We start from the raw sequence: 20,714 nt of genomic DNA on the forward strand, positions 1-20,714 counted from the left end.
GATATGAGTGCAAAACTCTCATCACTTCCAGGATTTTTATTTGTATGCTCAAAAACTGTTGGTTGTTATGGCGCCAGGGGGTGGGAAGAAGAACTTTAGGTCTTATGGTATCAGAGGGATTAACTGAGACAGCAAGATCCTGAAGAAAGGTTTAAAGCAGATTTGGGGAAATATTCCCGCATGGATAGCTGTAGCACATTTAGGGTGATTCGGGGTGCTCTTGGTAGTACTCATCAGAGGCAGTACTGCCTTGGTCCTCACTAGATGGAGACATTAATCAAGATGCAGGTTTACAAATAAAAAAACTGAATTGCCTCAGAGGTTTTTAAGGGAGGAAAGAAAACAATTTTTTGCTTTTCCTAGATACGAATCAACCAGCTTATTGTTTCAGGGGTTGAGGAGGACTTTAGGCTTGTGGTATGTGAAAAGGAGACTATGACTTGCACATCACAAGCATTAAGTTTCATGTATTAAAGGTATGAGAGTAAATAACAAGTATACTGAGTAAATAAATGCAGTCTCAAAAGCCATCACTAAGCAGAATGGTGAATGATTAGTAACAGGCTCCTTAGAGAACAGGGTATGGTAAAGTGCTGTAATAACATCATTCTCCATTTATTTAGTCAATAAATTATTTGGGAAACAACTATGTGTGCAAAGTTCTACATTAGGTTTAGTTTACATGAAAATAGAATGGGCAATACATTTATTTTACTTAAGGGAGAAAAGTAAACTATTACTGGCAGGATGTCCTGGAGTACTACGGTTTTACTCTAGATTGAAAAATGGGCCTCACAGCATCCTCTTATCCACTCTGCAAAACAGGAGAGCTGCGTGAATTTGGATGGTTTACTTACCAACACAACACTTCTGACACCACTTGGTTTCAGGGATTTTTGCTGATACAGCAAATTTCCTAAATGGAAATGGAAATGAATATATAATACATGTAGGTGAAGTTAGTATATGAAAATACTACTGTTATAGAACAGTGGAGAAAAGATGAGTTGTTTAAAAACTGGTCCGGACATAATGGGTTATCTATTAAACACAAGAATAAACTGGATACCTTTCTCAACCCCTCTCTAATCAATTCCAAATGGATAAAGAATTTAAATATGAAAAAACAAAACTATGAAATATATATATTTTTGAAGAATATGACCATAGGATTACTTTTAAAAATGCAAAAATAGATTATACAGGAAAATAATAATAAACTTAGATTTTTTTTTTTCACTGATGTATCCACAGCACCTCAAACTATGAGTGGCATTCAATTCATTGAATGTATTTAGTAAATTATTAACTTTAGTTTACCAAAAGACAGAGCTGAGAAAGTAAAAAGACGAGTCACAAATTGGGAAAAGAATAGGACTCTGTTCTGATAAAAACGGTATCCAAAAGTTAATACATTAAAGTTTATGTGCCTTCCACTGTTCGGGAGCTCTATACGACTTTAAAGCTTGGTGGTCAGTTTCCATGCCCACAGGAAGTTAAGATTTATCAAGTTAGAAAGCAGAATGGAGTCATGCTCTAAGGAGGCAGAAAAACAATAGCAGAAAGTGGCAGCTGGGAGAAAAAATGGGCCACATAAACTATATAGGAAGAAAGAAACCTCCTGATACCCTTAAGTCCAACTATAGATACTATAGTACAAACATAATAAATCAAGTTCATTATCACAAATAATTTATCATGAAAAGATACAGTTAAACTGAGTGCAATCTATTCTAAGAAGACGGAAACGCTTGCAGTGTATTTTAAAAGGATTTCCATTGAAAAGTTAATTTTTAAAAAGCTTTTGTGTGCAAAGTGGCAAATCTTAGCTATACTGTAAACTCAGTAATTAACGACAAATTTTTAAAGTACTTAAAAGTTAAGGTTCTATATTAGTTGCTTTACAACTAATACTGTACAGGAAGAATGGTTACATTACAGAAGTATTGTAAAGTACAATTTATACCAGACTCAGAAGACTTTTACTTAACAAATAAGGTCCAATATAATAATAACCAAAATAATAATAATGACTAAACAGAGGAGTAAACATAATTAAAAATCCCTGTAAGTAGAAAAACAAAACACCTAAATTTATAAGTATCTTCTTATAAAAATCTTCAATTAATAAGTCACTTAAATTTTCTAAGTTTAGAAACTACTTTGAAAAAAATTCAATTCATTCAAATTGACGCAAATAAGTCAAAAGCACTATATGTGATATAAAATTACAAGCAAACTAGAGGAAAAAAAAATTAGTTTTAACGTTGTAGAAAAACTAACAGTTCAGAAAGAAAATGTTTGATATAAGTGGAAAAGTATAAAGTAGAAAATTTTAGAATATGATAGACACTTCTGAAAATATGTTACTTTTTACAGTTTTTTTCATTACATACGATTTCTACAAACCTAAGCTGAGAGCTTTTTTCCATTTCTGTAGTATATCTATTTTTTTTTATGAATGCATTCACATATTATCTCTAAGGATGAAAACATAAACGTACAATTACCTTGGCAGTATTCTGTCAGGAAGTTTGTGTGCTGGAATAGAAACGGGTAACTTTTGCATTTGTCTTGCATAATCAAAAAGCCCTGGTAAATTATGAGAATAAAGCTGAGAAGCTTTACCTGTAGAGAAAAATAAAGGTGTCACAAAAGCTGATAACATAAATAGGAACAACAACTGTAAGGTTTTTAAAAACTAAAAGACTTACCAGATATTGACAGTAAGCAATTGTTCATTACATACAACCATGTACACCTTCGGGGAAATAGCTGATAAAAAAAAGCACAAAGTTTACAGAGAATAATAGACAACGGCAGTGTAAATATTCACATTTAACCATGTAGCTGTCATATCATTAGGCCAGTTTTTAAAAAGAAATTTATTTTTAATAGAAACTCATTTTATAAGGCATTTAAAACAAGATGCTACATATACATATTTATATGGAAGAAAAATAAATTAGTGTAATTTCATGATATAAGTTTCTACATTATATGATTAGCTCTATTCTCCTTATGGTACAGACTATGTAATCTCAAACTACACGAGGAAAAGGACATTTTCAAACAATGTCTATTCCTTTATTTTGGTTCTTGAGTTTTCAATAATTAAAACTCTCCTGTGTACTTCCAAAAAATGGTCTTATCTGGGCGTATGGACATGCCTGGCTTCTGGAGCAGAAGAGAGGAAAAAAGATCACAGTGTCGTAAAACCTAAGAGTATGGAAACACTAGGTATGGAGGAAAAAAGGCTGAGAGAAAATGCTGAAAACCTATAAATCATAAAGGACATATATACAGAATTCATTACTGATCATCAGCATGGTACACAAAGCTCTGGGGTGTGGCACCTGCTTACTCACCCACCTTCATTTACTGTTATTATTCTATACTCATTCTGTACTCCAGCTGAATTGACCATTCATAGTTCCCTACTCGTGCCATGCAGTTTCTATTTCTCTTGTCTGTCTGTCAACCTTCTATTCATCATCATTTATGGTCCATCTTAAGTGTTTCTCCTCCTCTCTCCACAGGTGGTGCTAGTGATGACCACCTCTGGGGATTACACTTTGTACTCACTCCTAGTGTGACATCTAACTGGAAGTACAATATGTTGCAGTTACTGGTTTACAGGTCTATTTTCTCTGTTAGATCATGAGCCACTTGAAAGTGAGCACTACTCCTGTGAATAACCACTGTGTGGATCACAACAAACTGTGGAAAATTTGAGTTCGTCTCCAGCACTGAGTAAATAGGACATGCTCTAGGAAGGTTTTCTAAACAAGACACAGCAGCAAATCACAGCACTGAAACTTATTCCTTATTTAGTGTCTATGTATAATAAATTAAGAATTTTTTTTTTAAAGGGAGAAACACAGAATAACATACCTGTTCCATTGATGTTTCATGAAGTTCATTGAGATTCAAGGTATAAATCCCCTCTTCGGCACCAAATATCAAGTACTGATCTGAAATGACAAAATAATCCACTGATTTTGATGTATAAAATTCTTTTACAAAAGACTTATATAATCTAACATTTAGTGTGTGTGTGTGTATATATATATATGCATTAACATATGAAAAAAGAATTGCTATCGTCTATAAAGCAGTATTTCTTATTTTAATGCAAGTAAGTAGTTAGAAACTGTAGCTCAAAGAATTGATTTATATGCAGATATCAGCCTCAAAGCATTGAAGAAAACTTTTAGGAAAACAGGTTCTGAAGAACGGCATGTTAGGACTCCTCATTCATTGGAGGGTGCTAAGGACTGATAAGAGAATCTGCAACTCCTTTTCTAAATTCCCTCTTGGAGAGGATCACGTGCAAATGACACATAGAATGTAATCCAGGAACAGTTGATGAAAACTCAAAATATTTTTGCAGATGGTCTGTTATAAGCATAGCATCAAAAAACCAAGATCTGACTACTGCCTCTTTAAAAGGTTAACTAAACTTGGATACCTGCTAGGGTGTTCAGTGTCTTCTAGAAGACGTAACAAGTCTGGTCATGGTCCTGTTCGATCACATTTTATGATCATATCAAAAAGTAGGTGAAGAACTTCTCCAGACTAAGCTGAAGCATCCTACAAACAACTTAGAATGTCAAGAGCATTCCTCAACTGCTCAGTGTTTAGGGTTAGTACTGGGAAATTAAACTTTGTGCTCAGACAGGACTGAACGGGGTTCAAACTGCAGCTCTACTACCGACTGTGAAACAACGAGCCTCTCTGAGTGCCGTTTTCTTTACCTGTGAAATAAAAGTACCCACATCTTGGCTATTTAAAAGATTTAGCAAATCTGTGTGTGTGTGTGAGAGACAGCGAGCATGTGCACATGTGTGTACATGTGTATCTATGTACATCTTTATACAGAGAGATGGCACAGAGTGTACGGTTTCAATATATTGATATGGTGCTGCTGCTGCTGAGTTGCTTCAGTCGTGTCCAACGCTGTGCAACCCCATAGACGGCAGCCCACCAGGCTCCGCCGTCCCTGGGAGTCTCCAGGCAAGAACACTGGAGTGGGTTGCCATTTCCTTCTCCAATGCATGAAAGTGAAAAGTGAAAGTGAAGTTGCTCAGTTGTGTCCGACTCTTCGTGACCCCATGGACTGCAGCCCACCAGGCTTCTCCGTCCATGGGATTTTCCAGGCAAGAGTACTGGAGTGGGTTGCCACTGCATTCTCATGGTGACTATACAGTAAAATTTTAATATCATGTGTCACCTCAAACACTGCTAATAACACAAAGAAACATATTTACCTTGAATGTTTAATTATAATAAATTTATTTTTCATAAAGATATGCATAAAGTGATTAAAACTGAGTGCTGTTCTAGCCTCATGAAAACACCAAGCAATTTTAATCAGAAAGATAAAAACAGATAAAAACATATAGTACTACCTCTTGTGTCTGGATTTATCCATGATGTTGCACAGTGAATTTTCAAGGGACATCCATTAAAAACCTTTGAAAAACAGGCACCCATCTGGAAAAACAAAAAATAACTAAATGAATCTATCAAGTCCTACTCCTTTGCCTTACAGTGATATCAAGGAGGTTCCAGGCACAAGGACTGTTAGATATGATTTTACTTAAAAGTCACTTTATTCTTCCTATCTTCTCAAATAAAGCAGTAATAGCAATTAATTCTGCACAATAATTTGCTTATAGAAGTATTACTTACATATCCCACATTAAGACTAATACAATATTCTCTGATAAGGAAAACCATAATTTCTCTACAAAGGTGAAAATTTTCTTACTTGGTTTCATGAGCCTAAAACTAGTATTAATCACTGAATTTCATATTACAAAGTGGAAGAGGTACAGTTGATTTGAAACTCATATAGGTACTTTAATCTCAAAACAGAGAGATGCACTTTACAAAAAAAAAAATTGAGCGATCTGATTATTCTCCTTGGAGGAAGTCAACAAAAGGCTTTATTCTTTGATGTTAATATTTATTTATCAAGCTCATTTATAAACTTTTCAGATAATAAATATCTTATAATGAAATATAATATCACTCATTTGAATGTTTTTTGATCTTCAAAGGGTAAGATGTTAATTTTGAAATGACTGTTATGGTTAGAATAAATAACTTGGAGGGGAAAAAGGATATAGAAGCATTTGATCAGAAGAACGGCACTGTGGTCATTTCTTTTTTCTTCTGGCCATGCCACAGAGCTTGTGAGATCTTAGTTTCCCAACCAGGGATCAAACCTAGGCCCACGGCGGTGAAAGCACCTTGTCCTACAATGGACCACCAGGGAATTCTACTGTGCATCATTTTACAGCAGAAATATTTTCTTCACAAACACAGAGACAATACAATGAGGGATTATTATTGTTGACTACAGTGGATTAAAATTATTAACACAAAATAATCAAAATATTTGATCTTAAAATTTCCTTTTTATGTATAGAAACCGAGCAACCAGTATTTTTAATATTTTAGTTCTCCAATAAGAACAACAGCCTGGCAATACCAGTGCGTGGCAGAAGACCAATAAGAAATGTTCCTATAGTGTAGGGCAGAAATTCTATCACTTAACTAATCCTGATAATTGTCCTTTAAGATAGGTACCTCAAATTCCTATGTTAAGGTACTGCTAAACTCCTAAAAATCTAAATGACAGAATGAGGTACAAAACAATCAAACCAGTCCTAACCTAAAGCTAACTTCTACAGTTGGTCCACAGTTATCAGCTCTTCCCTGTCAACTGCATAACTCATAAAGCAGTTTCATCCTGTAGGCCAACAATAAATCTTACCCCTTTCGTACATATGTATCTCCTAGACTTGGAAGCCCTTTACACTCAAAATTTCTTTTTGTAAGATGAGGTATAATTACTTAGATTTTTATACTAATAGTAGAGTTAAAAAGTAAAAGGGCTAAAAAGTAGACTTGAGAGGTTACAAACTAGAAAAACTATGGACACTGTCTAAACTAGTGTTACATGAAGTTTCAGGCTATAGACTGAGATCAGCAAAATGTAGTTCTATACATATTTAGCTAAAATTAAACTGAGTTAATATAATTTTAAGGGGTTCCCTGGTGGCTCAGTGATAAAGAATCCACCTGCCAATGCAGGAGCCATGGGTTTGATCCCTGGGTTGGGAAAGTCCCCTGGAGAAGGAAATGGTAACCCACTCCAGTATTCTTGCCTGGAGAATTCTATGGACAGAGGAGCCTGGCGGGCTACAGTCCATGGGGTTGCAAAGAGTCTGACAGGACTGAGCACAATATAATTTTAATCCTGAAAAAGACAGCATGGTATATATATATAGATAGATATAAAAAATGACAAGGACTATAATATAGACATCTAAGGTCTAGTTTTAGTTCTGGTTAGAGCTGGGTGGCGGTTTGTGATTTTGGTGACTAGTATCTTTGGGTGTCAGTTTTGAGTGAGTGAGTGATAGTCACTCAGTCGTGTCCAGCTCTGTGACCCCATGCTCCCACTGGGTCAGCTTCCAAAGGAGCTGAATGCTCCTTCCCCAGACTTGGGGACTGAAGAGAGAAAAGGAGTCAGGAGCCATGAGTTCTCCATGTTTTTAAGCAAACAGGATTCTGGACCCAAACTGGATCCAAAGGGTCTCAGTTTTACCCATGGACAAAATAAAGTTAGGGCCAGATGCTCCTTCAATGCTCCTTTTAGTTCTAAAATTCTGTTTTTGGTAATTGTGCATTTTTCACATTCCTTCAAAAATATGTACAGAACATTAGTAATTTTCAAATAAAGAAGCTATAGAACGTATAATATATCATAATTCTTTTGAAAAGCTATACTTTTCAAATATAATCAATTAGTATTTAAATTAGCAACTTCTAAGATTTTTTTCAATATAATGGGGGTTCTTTCAAACAGGCAAAAAAATCCAACCAAAGGCACGTACTCAAGAAATTATATGTCATTGTATTGAGTTTGAAAACTTAGCCTATTTGATCTTTATACTTACATGCACTTTAGGTGTTGGGGGTAGGCCATTACTAATAGGCTTCTAGAAAAAGAAGAGATGCATGATTATACTTCTTTTTGTTTGGTATATCAACACTATTATTTCAAACTCATGTGTTGTCCCAATAAAATACATGAATACACTTCTTTGTCAAACAAAACATTATAGATAATATTGAAGATCCCTATATCCTTTCACAGTCCATTTAGTCCTAGAACCTGCCCCCTCCAAATGGTTTATTGTGTACCCTTCCAAATCTTTCTCTAGGCAATTATATTACACTACAAAATACTCAGGTATTTGTATATCCTTCCAGACCTGTTTGCCATTGGCTTTAACTGCAGCACAGTATGAATATAACAAACTTTAGCTACTTCCTGTTGTTGGATGTTTAGATTATTTTCTATTTTTTACTACAACAACAATGTGGAAATCATCATCCTCGCATATCCTTTACTACACAATGTGTGAATGGTTTTTTTAAAGAATATGCTGTGATGCTTGGGGCTAGTGCACTGGGACAACCCAGAGGGATGGTATGGGGAGGGAGGATGGAGGAGGGTTCAGGATGGGGAACACATGTATACCTGTGGTGGATTCATTTTGATATTTGGCAAAACTAATACAATTTTGTAAAGTTTAAAAAAAAAAAAAAAAGAATATGCTGTGAGAAGTGAAAACACTGGAACACGGGGTCTGTAGCTTTTGCATTTTAGTGGACACTGACTGCTAAACTGCCTTTCCAAGTGCCCATTTTGTATCACTCCCATCAGCAATGTATGAGTCTTGGTTCTTCACAGTCTCACAGACAATGTTATCAAACTGATAACAGTTTTTACAGGACTAAAAAAAGTTTTCCCCTTTGTTTCTCATTAACTTGCATGCCTCTGACAGCTAGGAAGGTTGAGAACCTTTTTAAAGAAATGTTTACTGGCTAATTGTATTTCCTCTTCTGTGAATTCTCCCCTCCCTGCCTCGCTTTTTTTTTTCAAACTGAGTTATTTATTTTTTGGAGCTGTTTATATAAATTAGACTTAAATGCTTTATTGCTATATATTACAAATGTTTTCTCCTAGTCTGTAGATTTTTAACCTCATTTACCAAGTGCTTTGTCCATTGAAGTTTTAAACTCTGATGGACTCAAATGCATTAATCATTGGTCAGAGTATAATGATAATGTAAGGAGAGCAAAAACAATCACATCACTCATCTATGACAACATCCTCAAGAGTTCCAGATATTTTGCCAAGGAGCTACATTCCTGGGGTGTATGATTTACCCCTGGAGAATAAATTATTTTCAATTTTATGATTTATCCCTGGAGAAAGAATCTCCTTGGGAGAGATTATAATTTAAACATAAGCTTTCTGATAGTCTAGTTTCTTTTAATCTTAATAACAGCATTTTAAGGCATGACATTATAAATTTTTCTCAGTTTAATATAAATCAGAATTATTTAAATGAGATAAAAATTTAAAGCTACTATTAACTGATTTCATATACATGAAACAAATGAAATATTCTATATAGTACTATTTATATGAGTAACTTTTAGACATTTCTAAAATTAAGACTAGGAAATTTTACTTTGGAGATATGTTTATGAGGATGTACATACTGCCATCAATTTCTGATCATTTTTTTTCATTCTGCAAATAATTTATGTACATAATTTTATATAGATGTCCCTAAATTATCATATATCATCTATTTTAGCAAAACATTTTTAATTAGGGAGCTCTAAATGTTATAACTGTCGGATTTAATTTAAGTACTGACAGAACTGGCTGTAAATAATTTCAAGAAGCTGCACGAACTGTAATCACATTGCAATATACCATGGATACTGTTTATCCTATGATACAGTCATGACACACTTATTTCAGAATTACTGAGACTGTTAGTTTAACTACTAGTTCCTTATCCTAATAAGGTAATAGAAAAAGTGAATTTAAAATATATAAATTTTAAAAAGTACTCATTTCTCAAAGATTATTATACTGTTACAGTCCTTAAGCTGAATTTTTAAACTACTACATTAGAAGGATTGCTAAAATTTAAGTTGATGAAATGAAAATGGCACTTCTCAGTTGGAGAGACTACATAAACCCTATGATTTTTAAAAGACATTTCACTTTTGTTAAAAATGTCCTAAGTTTCACAAATTACAATGCATAACCCCAGTCAAATGCTTTAAATGAATCATAAAAATGGTATGTCACATTCTATAGTGAAATCTTATAAAATAACAGATACAGTACAAAAACCTCTAGCAATGTGTTTAGTGTACAAAGTTATTATAGCTATATGCACATAAACATATCAAATGGTCTATGAATTTCAGAACAATAACAAAAATTAGTATACACAAAAAATTCCCCCAAAAGACTGACTTATGATATGTTGACATCTGCTGAATTGGGAATTTTAAGGATTTTTTTGTTGTTAAGTTCTGATGATGGACATCATAGAATGTCTTCTGATGATTAAGTGTAAATTCTTCACAAATTCTTAATCTCCTTGATAAATTCTATTGATGTTCTGGTAGTTATGTCATAGTGTTTTATCTAATTTTTCTAATAGGAACAGTCGCTAAGGCTAATTTCATCTTTCCTGAAGTGGTATCTTATATCTACTAGAAATAACCTTAATTTTTCTTCCTTGTTCGCTATTTTCTTTGGTAAAAGTAGTAACATCACAAATTATGTGACAGAAATTTGTCCTGAGGTAGAAGGTATGGCTTTCCATCCATAAGTTCTTGAGACCATAAAAGGAGTGTATAAGAATCATTTTCATCGATGAGATTAATATTTCTCAACAATCACAAAAATATTAAGTGTTTACCCGTATGTAGAAGCCCACATTTTATAATATGCAATATAACCAATTGGCCTAAATAATTTGAAGAGTAGAAAGCCTTCATTCATGTTTACAACTGCAAAGTCATTTTTTTCAAGATTTAAACAACCTATTATTAACATAATAAAATATAAATATACTAATTATAAAATATATAATTGCTATTGTTTCATTAATTAAAATTGCAAAACTAATTTAATAGTCAAAAAGGAAACAAATACAAGTAGAGCTTATGAACATAAATACCTACTGGTACATCTTTCTTTTCTTTCCTTGAGAGGTTAGTGCCTCTATATTCATTCTGCTGTTGATATAATGAACCATCTCGTTCACCATTTAGCTGGAAGGAGTTCACCCCATTTCCTTCAATAAGATATGTTTAAATATATTAAAAAAAAAAGGATTAATTTCCATCAAAGTTTTCATTCAGAAAATTATCAAGTAGGAAAAAAATATATTATCTCTGAGGCAGTTTCAGCCTTCATTTGGGATTACCCAATCAGAATATTTAGTAGTGTAACAATCATACAGATGTTCTAGTTTTATCTCTATTTTTTTCATATAGGCAAATTAAAATTCAGGTTGTATCTAAGTACATATATTTGTGTTAAAAAGAAAAAAGTACTGAATACATAACTACTTTCAGGAAAGGGGCAATTTACAGTTTGTTACCCAAGGAGCATTTCTACTCTTTTTTTTAATTGCTTCTTTTGCATAAACATAAGACACTTCACAGTATTAAAACAGCACCTTTGAGGATTAATTTGGAGGCAAATACCTAGCAAATACAGACAATAATTTTTCTAAAAATGATTAAACGAAATAAAACAAATGAGTTCGACAAGGCATCCTCTCCTTTTTCTCAAACTGAAGTAGCCTAGGACCAAAACACATTTTCCTTGTTTGTTCAGAGTTTAATTTCTTTTGTTGCCGCACTCTATAGATAAATGACAAATTGGGCACAAACAATTCTACAAAAGAGGGAAGGCTAGACATGAAATGAGAAGCAAGGGGCAAAATATCTCAGCCTGGGTCACAGGTAATCCTATCATAAAAACATTTCAACCTATGAGACAAAAAGCAAACTTCATCTCTCTAGAGCCACTGCTTCCTTCTCTTCTCCTCAAAGGAATTTCAAATCATCTCTCAAAAGAAGAAGTCCTTCTACTTTTCTCCACACATCATGAAAACCTGGCAACCCTCTCATTTCACCCCCTCTTCCTCATTACCTAAAGCCACAGGCTTCTGAGGCGGTAACCTGGGAGGTGGTGGCCTAGGTGGTACTTGGGATGGCTTTGCTGGGCTCTCTGATGTGGGACACCTCTTGATTGTTCCTTGATTATCATCCTCAGTAGAATGAGTTTCCTGTGGTATGAATATGGACTTAGGCTGAAACAATACAGAAAAGGAGACCAATGACTAAACAAGAAATCGCTCATGTTTCATTAAACATGAAAAATATTAAGTATCTTCCCTGAAGTAAATATTATTATATATCAGAGTCTTTCAAACTGTGTTTAACAGTTGAGTTTCAAGCATATTCAACTATCTGATTCAGATAATCTTAATATATATCCTAAAAATGTACACAAAAATGTTTTCTCAAGAAAAAAGACCTTGTTCTACTCTTTCTATTAATTCCTCACAAGCCTACCCACTTAAATCTGACAAATAAAAATATTCTGGTCTTTATGATCTCCAATTTAAATGAGTCTCTTTTTATTTTAAACATGCAGGCTAATCAAAGTTCAATTCCTTTCAAGGCTAATCTCTAAACTGTCTCTTCCAGATGACTCTAAGTCTTTAAGGCTAATGCTTAATCTTCCAGACGCTCAACAGAAGATGCTGATTAAAATTTTATTAAATCAGAGAACACAAACTCAGCAATATAGGATACCTGAGAGACTTTCTGTGTAGACAATGGAAAAACCTCCAGTCAGCCAAAGGTTTGCAGAATTTATAAATTTTTATAATGTGTCCCTTATTAGGGAGACTGAGCTGTATTTATCTCTTTGAAATTCAGATCTCTATATTTCTAACTATAAAACTAAACAAAAAAGAACAATATTACTTGTGTGTGTGCATCATGATTTTTTTAAAAGTATAAAATGAAAACAAAATATAGTAGTGCATTGGATATCTAGACTGGTTGGACTCCAATTCTCATTTACAACTCCTGATTTCAAACCTAATAACAACTCATTTTATAAACAGTTCATTTTATAGTTAAAATTTGCTATGCATATGAACTTATAAATTTAAATTACCATATCTATCAACTTATTTTACTTATAAAATATCTATCAGTTGGGATTATTATTTATGATTCCTTTTATTTTTGGTCATGCCACACAGCTTATGGGACCTTAGTTCCCTCACCAGGGATTGAACCTGGGCCTTTGCAAGGAATGTGCAAGTCCTAGCCATAGGATCACCAGGGAATTTTCTAATGATGCTTTGTTTTGTTTGACAAAAAGACTTTGTTGCTAAAATTTTATTTTTAAATTACTGTCCTATTTTGTATTTTTTATTTAAAAGTATCTTCTGAAAATTAAATATCTGTAATGGTAAGTCACTATCTTTTTTACCCATTCTCAGGAAATCAGTTACTTGTAGATTATAGATTTAGAGAGAAAATCTTATTAAATACATGAGTTTTCTAACCCAAGTGAAATAATCATTTTTATTTATGAATTTCTAGAACTTATTATTTAGAATTAACATCAAATAATAAATTGGAAAATAAATTGAAAAAAAAGGACAAAAACAATTATAATCATCTACTTATATCATGATTAGTAACTTCAAGATTTTTCTTTGTGAATCCCAAGTGAAAATAAGCTACAGAGTAAATACTAATACAGTATTAAAGTGGCAGAACAATAATATACACATACACAATTTGCACTGAAAAAGAAACCTTTTTACCTTTGGTGGCAAAGGAGGTGGAACTTTGGCTTTCATGGTTGAACTATAAAAACATAAACACTTAGAATCAGAACTCTTCATTTTACAAATAAATCATTATTAAAATATGATTCATTTTTCAAAACTATAGATGATTTATATATACAGGTTTCTTTTTCTAAGATTAGTGTTATCCAAAATATTCTGTGAAATATTCACATTATGCTGAATGAAGTATTCTTGAGAAATAACTGAGTTTATATGCTTTCTTGTTTCCAAATAATATTTAGTAATTAAAACTGGAAAAGATAGCTATAATTCCAATTTACATCAATCGAAAGGTAATTAATATAAAAACACAAGCAACAATTGGTTTAAGGAAAGACAGTAAAATGATATAAAAATATATCATGATATAAGCTTCATTTTTACTACTATTAGGAAATATCTCTGATGAAGCCCATCAAAAGCTTCATGCTTTTTTCATTTACATGCTCTATGAAACTAATGGCAGAGTTTACTTGATTGAAACTGAGATTCATTACAACTCAGGACTGAACTAAAATTAAAAGATTATTGAGCATAAATTCTCAGCTAAGGAGACTGAGGCCCAGAGAGGTTAAGTGACCCAGCCCAAGGTCGCATAGTGGTGAGGTAGGAAAGAAGATCAATGATCCAATGGCTTCTCAGGTGTTTTTGTCACTCTATCAGGAAACTGCATCCTTCTTTAAAAAAACAAAAACAAACTTCCTCTCCTCTCTCAAAGAACTAACATCAATAAATACAGAAGGGAAAAATATTCTCCCCTTAAAAATACAGTTGTAAAAAAAGAAAAAAAAATTGTACCCAAAGGATTTGCTTACTTGAAACATATCAGATGAAATTTAATCAACCATATAGTAAGACTCTTTGTAGTTACAATAGTAATTCTAGCAGCTACCAATTACTAATTTATAACATTAAACCACAGGATATGTCTACTGTCTCTGTAAACATTTTTCAAAGTTATTATTTTTTTAAATCAACTCCTGCTATGGACTGAACTGCGTCCACTGAAAATTCGTAGGTTGAAACTCTAACCCCCAAGGTGCTTGTGTTTGGACATAGGGCTTCTAGGAGGTAACTGAGGTTAAATGAGGTCATACGGGTAGGGAGCTGATCCAATAGGATTGGTGGCTTTGTCAGATGAGGAAGAGATCTCCTTCTGTGTGTGTGTGTGTGTGTGCACAGACTGCGAAAAGGTTGTGTGAGGACAAAGCAAGAAGGCCACTGTCTGCAAGCCAAGAAGAGGGCTTCACTGGGAACTGAATCTGCAGGTACCTTATCTTGAACATCCCAGCCTCCAGAACTGTGACCAATCTCTGTTGCTCAAGCCACTCAGTCTATGATATTTCGTTACGGCAGCCTGAGCTAAAACATATTTTGGTACCAAGAAGTGGGGTGCTACTGTAACAAATACCTAAAAATGTGGAAACAGTTTTGGGACGGAGTAATAAGCAGAGACTGTAAGAGTTAAATATGGACACTAAGAGTGAGAGGTCAGTGAGTAAACAGGAGAGCTGGTGAGAAAGCTTCCATCTTCTCAGAGAATACACAAATAGAATTACACAAATTAACAGAATGTTGGTGGAAATGTGAACATTAAAGGCTATTCTGGTGAGGTTTCAAAATGGAAATGCACTGGGAAATGGAGGAAAGGTAATCCTTCACAAAAAGTGGCAGAGAACTTGGCTGAATTGTGTTGTTCTAGTGTTCTGTGGAAGGAAAATCTGCAAGGGATGAAACTGGGTAAGTTAGCTGAGGAGATTTCGAAGCAAACTGCTGAAGGAATGGCTTGGTTCTTTCTGATTGCTTCTAGTGAAATAAGAGAAGAGAGATGAACTGAAGAAGGAATTACTAAGCAAAAAGGAGCCAGAACTTGAAATCTGAAAAATTCTCAGCCTATCCGTATTAGCTCAGAAATGGATGGCATCAGAAAGCATGTACTGGAGAGAATACTATATTTATGCCTGAACTATCACTCAGAGAAAAAAAGAATTCATGGGATTGTACCAGAATAAACATTGGCAGCTTGAACGGAAGTTGGACAAGACAAAATGAAGGGAGGCTGTGGACAGGATGACAGAGCTTTCCAAACATGTATGCTTCTTCAAAAAAAGGAAAAAATAAATCCTGAAGGTGATCTAGGGATCATGAGATCTAAATCAGATTGACTTAGATGATATTTAGATGAGTCTTGGACTTTAGAGTTGATGCTGGAAGGAGTTAATAAGACTTTTTGGACTGAACTGTGTCTCCTCAAAATTTATATGTTAAAGTCCTAACTCCAATATGACTGATTATATTTGGGGACAGTGCTTTTGGGAGGTAATAAAGCTCATTTAACTGCGGTCATAAGAATGAGGCCCTAATCCAACAGGACTGGTGGCCTTATAAAAAGAGGAAGAGAGATTTCTCTGTCTGCACGCACACAGTGAGGGAAGCCTAAGGATATACTGAGATGGTAGCCATCTGCCAGCCTGGAGGAGAGCTCTCACCAGGAAGTAAACTGACCAGCAGCCCAGCCTCCAAAACCATGAGAAATAAATCCCAGTCTATGGTATTTTGTTAAGGATGCCCGAACTAATACAACTAGAACAGAGAAAAGGAAAGAAACTCTGGTACAACCCATGATACTACATTATAAAAGACAGTAAAATCACTTCAATATTAAGCCGTCAGATTTACTCAATCAGGCTAAATGACACTCTTTCTTCTACTAAAAATGGAAACAGAACTTACTTTTTAGATTCATCATCTTCTCCTTCATCATCTTCTAAATGTGCCACGTGCCCTCTAAGGATAAAAAAGGGTAATTTCACTGTTACTAAATGGACTTTACCAAAAAGCTTAAGAAGAAATTTTAGAAAATGCAAGAAGAGCTAACACAGGACAGAATTTTATTTCTGTATCTTTTTAGGATCAGAATATTAAAACAACAACAAAACACTCTTAGGCTATATGATAGAGAAGGGGGCAAATGGACTTGACTCATCTGTAACATAAAATATTATAAACTTAATTAAAAATTAAAGTTACCGCTGATGTAATTCTTCTTCAACAGACTTCAGAAGACTCCTTAGGAGAAAAGTAAAAATTAAAAATAATGTGAATAAAGCAAAGAAATACCAAGTACAATTTTTTTTTATCACATTAACCTTATATATAAAATTTTCAAATAAATACTTTTATTACTCACTACAAACTTGCTACAATGATCGTCTCTATACCATAAAACATCATTTAACATCTATTTTCTGCTGCTCATGTCTTTATACATGTATTTTAAATGAACAAAATAAATTCCAGTGTTTACTGGAAAAATATCAATTCAAACAAAGGACAACCCACCATGAAAGGTCACAATAGAGCTGACAAAGCAATAATTGCAGGGTCACACTCAAGGGTTTCCAGGATTTACATTTTTACCTGGACTATTTTACCTGACACCTGAAATTATATTTTCTTTTTCTTAAGAAAGGTGACACACTTTAAAAAACATCATGCTCTCAGGCAATCCTCCGAAATGAAACTCAACAGGTTGGACCTCTGCAAAAGCACGCATGCATGTGATGTGAATACATGAATGTAGCAGCGCTTTGCTTCCACAGAAGACACTCACTTACCTGAAGGACCTGTTCTCCAGTGGTGTGGGCAAACACATTTACACTTTTGGGAGACTAAGCCTGTACAAGACCAGGTGTGAGGGTCTTACCATTACGAGCAATTTATAAAACTTTGGTATTCAGGAATGTAAGAGAGAATTCACAGCATTCCTGAAAGTCCCTTACTTCTTTTCCCTGCCCATTCATGCAGCATACCTCCTGTATTATATTCTTTAAGCATAAAAACTCAAGAGCCTTCTTAAAGCTAATGAGATAGAAATATGGTTACTAAAAGGTTACTATTGTAAAAGTGATTCAGCAGAAAATTTACTCTCCTCAAAAGTTGTAAGGTAGTACCTTCTAATCATTTCCCTTTCCTATTATATAAAGTTGAAAAAACTACCCTCAGAATTATCAAAGCATAAAACCAGAGAAAAATGAAAGGTATGGTTAGCCTGGTATAAACAATTAACAGAATAGATTTTAGCCATCAAATGTTTTAATTAGGATAGTTAAATAACAATTTAAGTCTTTTAAAATGACAAAATTTTAAGTCTGGAGTTGTAAATGATATAGGAAAACCATAAACTAATTGCAAACCCTATTTTGCATGTGAAAAAATTGAGGGACTTCGGTCAAATGTATTATCTATTCACCAAACACTTCAAGGACTAGGTCTAAGAGAGACCTGTCTAAGAGACCGGGAGGCAGTGTAGCAAAATGATTTCAAGCTGTGAAGCAGCCTCTCCACTGTCAGTGATGCGGCCTTCAATCAGTTACTATGATTTCCCTAAGCTTCGGTTTCCATATATGTAAAGTGGGAATGACAATAGTATCTAGATCAAAATGTCTATCTGAAAATACAATTAATTAATATAGGTAAAATGCTTTGAATAGTAATTTAGAGTACAGGAAGTATTCAGTCAGTGGGGTTTAAAAAATTATTATCAATTAAATTCAGTTTAGTTCAGTTGCTCAGTCATGTCCTACTCTTTGCGATCCTATGAACCACAGCACGCCAGGCCTCCCTGTTCATCACCAACTCCTGGAGTCCACCCAAACCCATGTCCATCGAGTCGGTGATGCCATCCAGCCATCTCATCCTCTGTCATCCCCTTCTCCTCCTGCCCCCAATCTTTCCCAGCATCAGGGTCTTTTCAAATGAGTCAGCTCTTCACATCAGGTGGCCAAAGTATTGGAATTTCAGCTTCAACATCAGTCCTTCCAATGAACACCCAGGACTTATCTCCTTTAGGATGGACTGGATGGATCTCCTTGCAGTCCAAGGGACTCTCAAGAGTCTTCTCCAACACCACAGTTCAAAAGCATCAATTAATCTGCGCTCAGCTTTCTTTATAGTTCAACCCCCACACGACCACTGGAAAAACCATAGCCTTGACTAGACGGACCTTTGTTGGCAAAGTAATGTCTCTGCTTTCGAATATGCTATCTAGGTTGGTCATAACTTTCCTTCCAAGGAGCAAGCGTCTTCTAATCTAATGGCTGCAATCACCGTGTGCAGTGATTTTGGAGCCCAGAAAAATAAAGTCAGCCACTGTTTCCCAATCTATTTGCCATGAAGTGATGGGACCGGATGTCATGATCTTAGTTTTCTGAATGTTGAACTTTAAACCAACTTTTTCACTCTCCTCTTTCACTTTCATCAAGAGGCTCTTTAGTTCTTCTTCACTTTCTGCCATAAGGGTGGTGTCATCTGCATATCTGAGGTTATTGATATTTCTCCCGGCAACTTGATTCCACTTGGGCTTCCTCCAGCCCAGCATTTCTCATGATGTACTCTGTATATAAGTTAAATAAGCAGGGTGACAATATACATCCTTGACATACTCCTTTTCCTATTTGGAACCAGTCTGTTGTTCCATGTCCAGTCCTAACTGTTGCTTCCTGACCTGCATATAGGTTTCTCAAAAGGCAGGTCAGGTGGTCTGGTATGCCCATCTCTTAAGTAACACTACTCTAAATTAGCAATTCTCAAGGTATGGTCTAGGAACCCTGGAGGTCCTTTAGGCTCCTGTAAGAGGTTTGCAAGGTAAAAACTATTTTCATAATCTAAAGCACTTTAAAAAAATACAAACTCATTCACTCTTTTTCTTTCTTTTTCTCTTTTATTCTTTCATTGAGAATGAAACTCAAGAGAGTTTTCTGGAGACTATGAGATGTGAAGGGCTTCCCTTGGTGGATCAGATGGTAAAGAGACTGCTTGCAATGTGGGAGACCTGTGTTCGATCCCTGGGTCAGGAAGATCACCTGGAGAAGGGCATGGCTACCCACTCCAGTATTCCTGCCTGGAGAATTCCATGGACAGAGGAGCCTGGCAGACTACAGTCCACGGGGTCCCAAAGAGCTGGACACGACTGAACCACTAACACGTGCTCTTTTCATGTTTTCATGAGATGTATATCAAAACAGATTAGTAACAGACGTGAGAATCCAGCTATGTTCTATCAAGCCAGATATTAAGGATTTCTGCAAAAAATATAAAACAATGCCACCTTTTTTCCTAATATTATTCTGCTTCAGAAAAAAACAGCTATTCTTCATAAAACAATGTTGTTTGTGGGCCTCAACAAAATGTTTGCTGTATTATACTGCCATATATAAGCTGCTTTTAAGTCTCATGAAAAGAATAAATTGGTATTACAAAGAAGGTACCATTAAGAGTTGGCATTTCACTTCGTTCTTAAAGATGAGGAATTTTTTAATACACACAAAAAACATTTTTAATGATAACACGGAATGAGTACATTAATATTTGAAATAAAAAAATATTTTGAAGCTTTCAGTACTACAAATATTTATCTTTGTAACCCATATATACAAAAGCTCATTGAAGTCATTAACAATTTTTAAGACGGTAAAGGGATCCTGAGACTAAAAATTTCAGAAGCACTGCTGTATTTTCATCAAATGAAACATAATGTCTTCTAAACTCTACAGTAGGCTTTCACACCATCTTGGGGGGTTAGTCGCTAAGTCGTGTCCGACTCTTACAACCCCATGCACTGTAGTCTGCCAGGCTCCTCTGTCCATGGGATTCTCCAGGCAAGATTACTGGAGTGGGTTGCCATTTTCTTTTCCAGGGAATCTTCCCAACCCAGAAATCGAACCCGGGTTTCCTGCACTGCAGGCAAAGTCTTTACCAACTGAGCTATAAGGGAAGCCATCTTAGAAGATCTTAGAAGATATGAAAAAAACTTTTTCTTAAGCATATGACAATATTTTCTGAGCCATTTCTTTTCCAGTAGAGAATATTAGCATTTGAAAATAATTAAAAGGAGAATTTAAAATATATTTTTATTTTCAGTTTACC

General features: G+C 34.7%; 1 protein-coding gene across 7 annotated transcripts in view; it reads right to left on the reverse strand.

The window, feature by feature from the left end:
• MAP4K3 (mitogen-activated protein kinase kinase kinase kinase 3) overlaps window positions 1-20,714 on the reverse strand; it is a 185,787-nt gene that overhangs the window by 19,243 nt on the left and 145,830 nt on the right. For all 7 annotated transcript variants that reach the window (XR_008700194.1, XM_055539867.1, XM_055539869.1 and 4 more), the window contains 11 exons: window positions 16,818-16,856; window positions 16,521-16,574; window positions 13,761-13,803; window positions 12,062-12,221; window positions 11,083-11,195; window positions 7,974-8,015; window positions 5,412-5,496; window positions 3,895-3,974; window positions 2,715-2,775; window positions 2,511-2,628; window positions 858-916 (listed from right to left, as the gene is read on the reverse strand). Coding sequence is in view for 6 of the 7 variants with exons in the window: in XM_055539867.1 (XP_055395842.1) it covers window positions 858-916; window positions 2,511-2,628; window positions 2,715-2,775; window positions 3,895-3,974; window positions 5,412-5,496; window positions 7,974-8,015; window positions 11,083-11,195; window positions 12,062-12,221; window positions 13,761-13,803; window positions 16,521-16,574; window positions 16,818-16,856 (854 nt within the window). In the remaining variant the exon portion in view is untranslated. The remainder of the gene's footprint in view (window positions 1-857; window positions 917-2,510; window positions 2,629-2,714; window positions 2,776-3,894; window positions 3,975-5,411; window positions 5,497-7,973; window positions 8,016-11,082; window positions 11,196-12,061; window positions 12,222-13,760; window positions 13,804-16,520; window positions 16,575-16,817; window positions 16,857-20,714) is intronic.

The sequence above is a fragment of the Bubalus kerabau genome, chromosome 11 (genome assembly GCF_029407905.1).
Source record: "Bubalus kerabau isolate K-KA32 ecotype Philippines breed swamp buffalo chromosome 11, PCC_UOA_SB_1v2, whole genome shotgun sequence".
In the NCBI taxonomy this organism is placed as follows: Eukaryota; Metazoa; Chordata; class Mammalia; order Artiodactyla; family Bovidae; genus Bubalus; species Bubalus kerabau.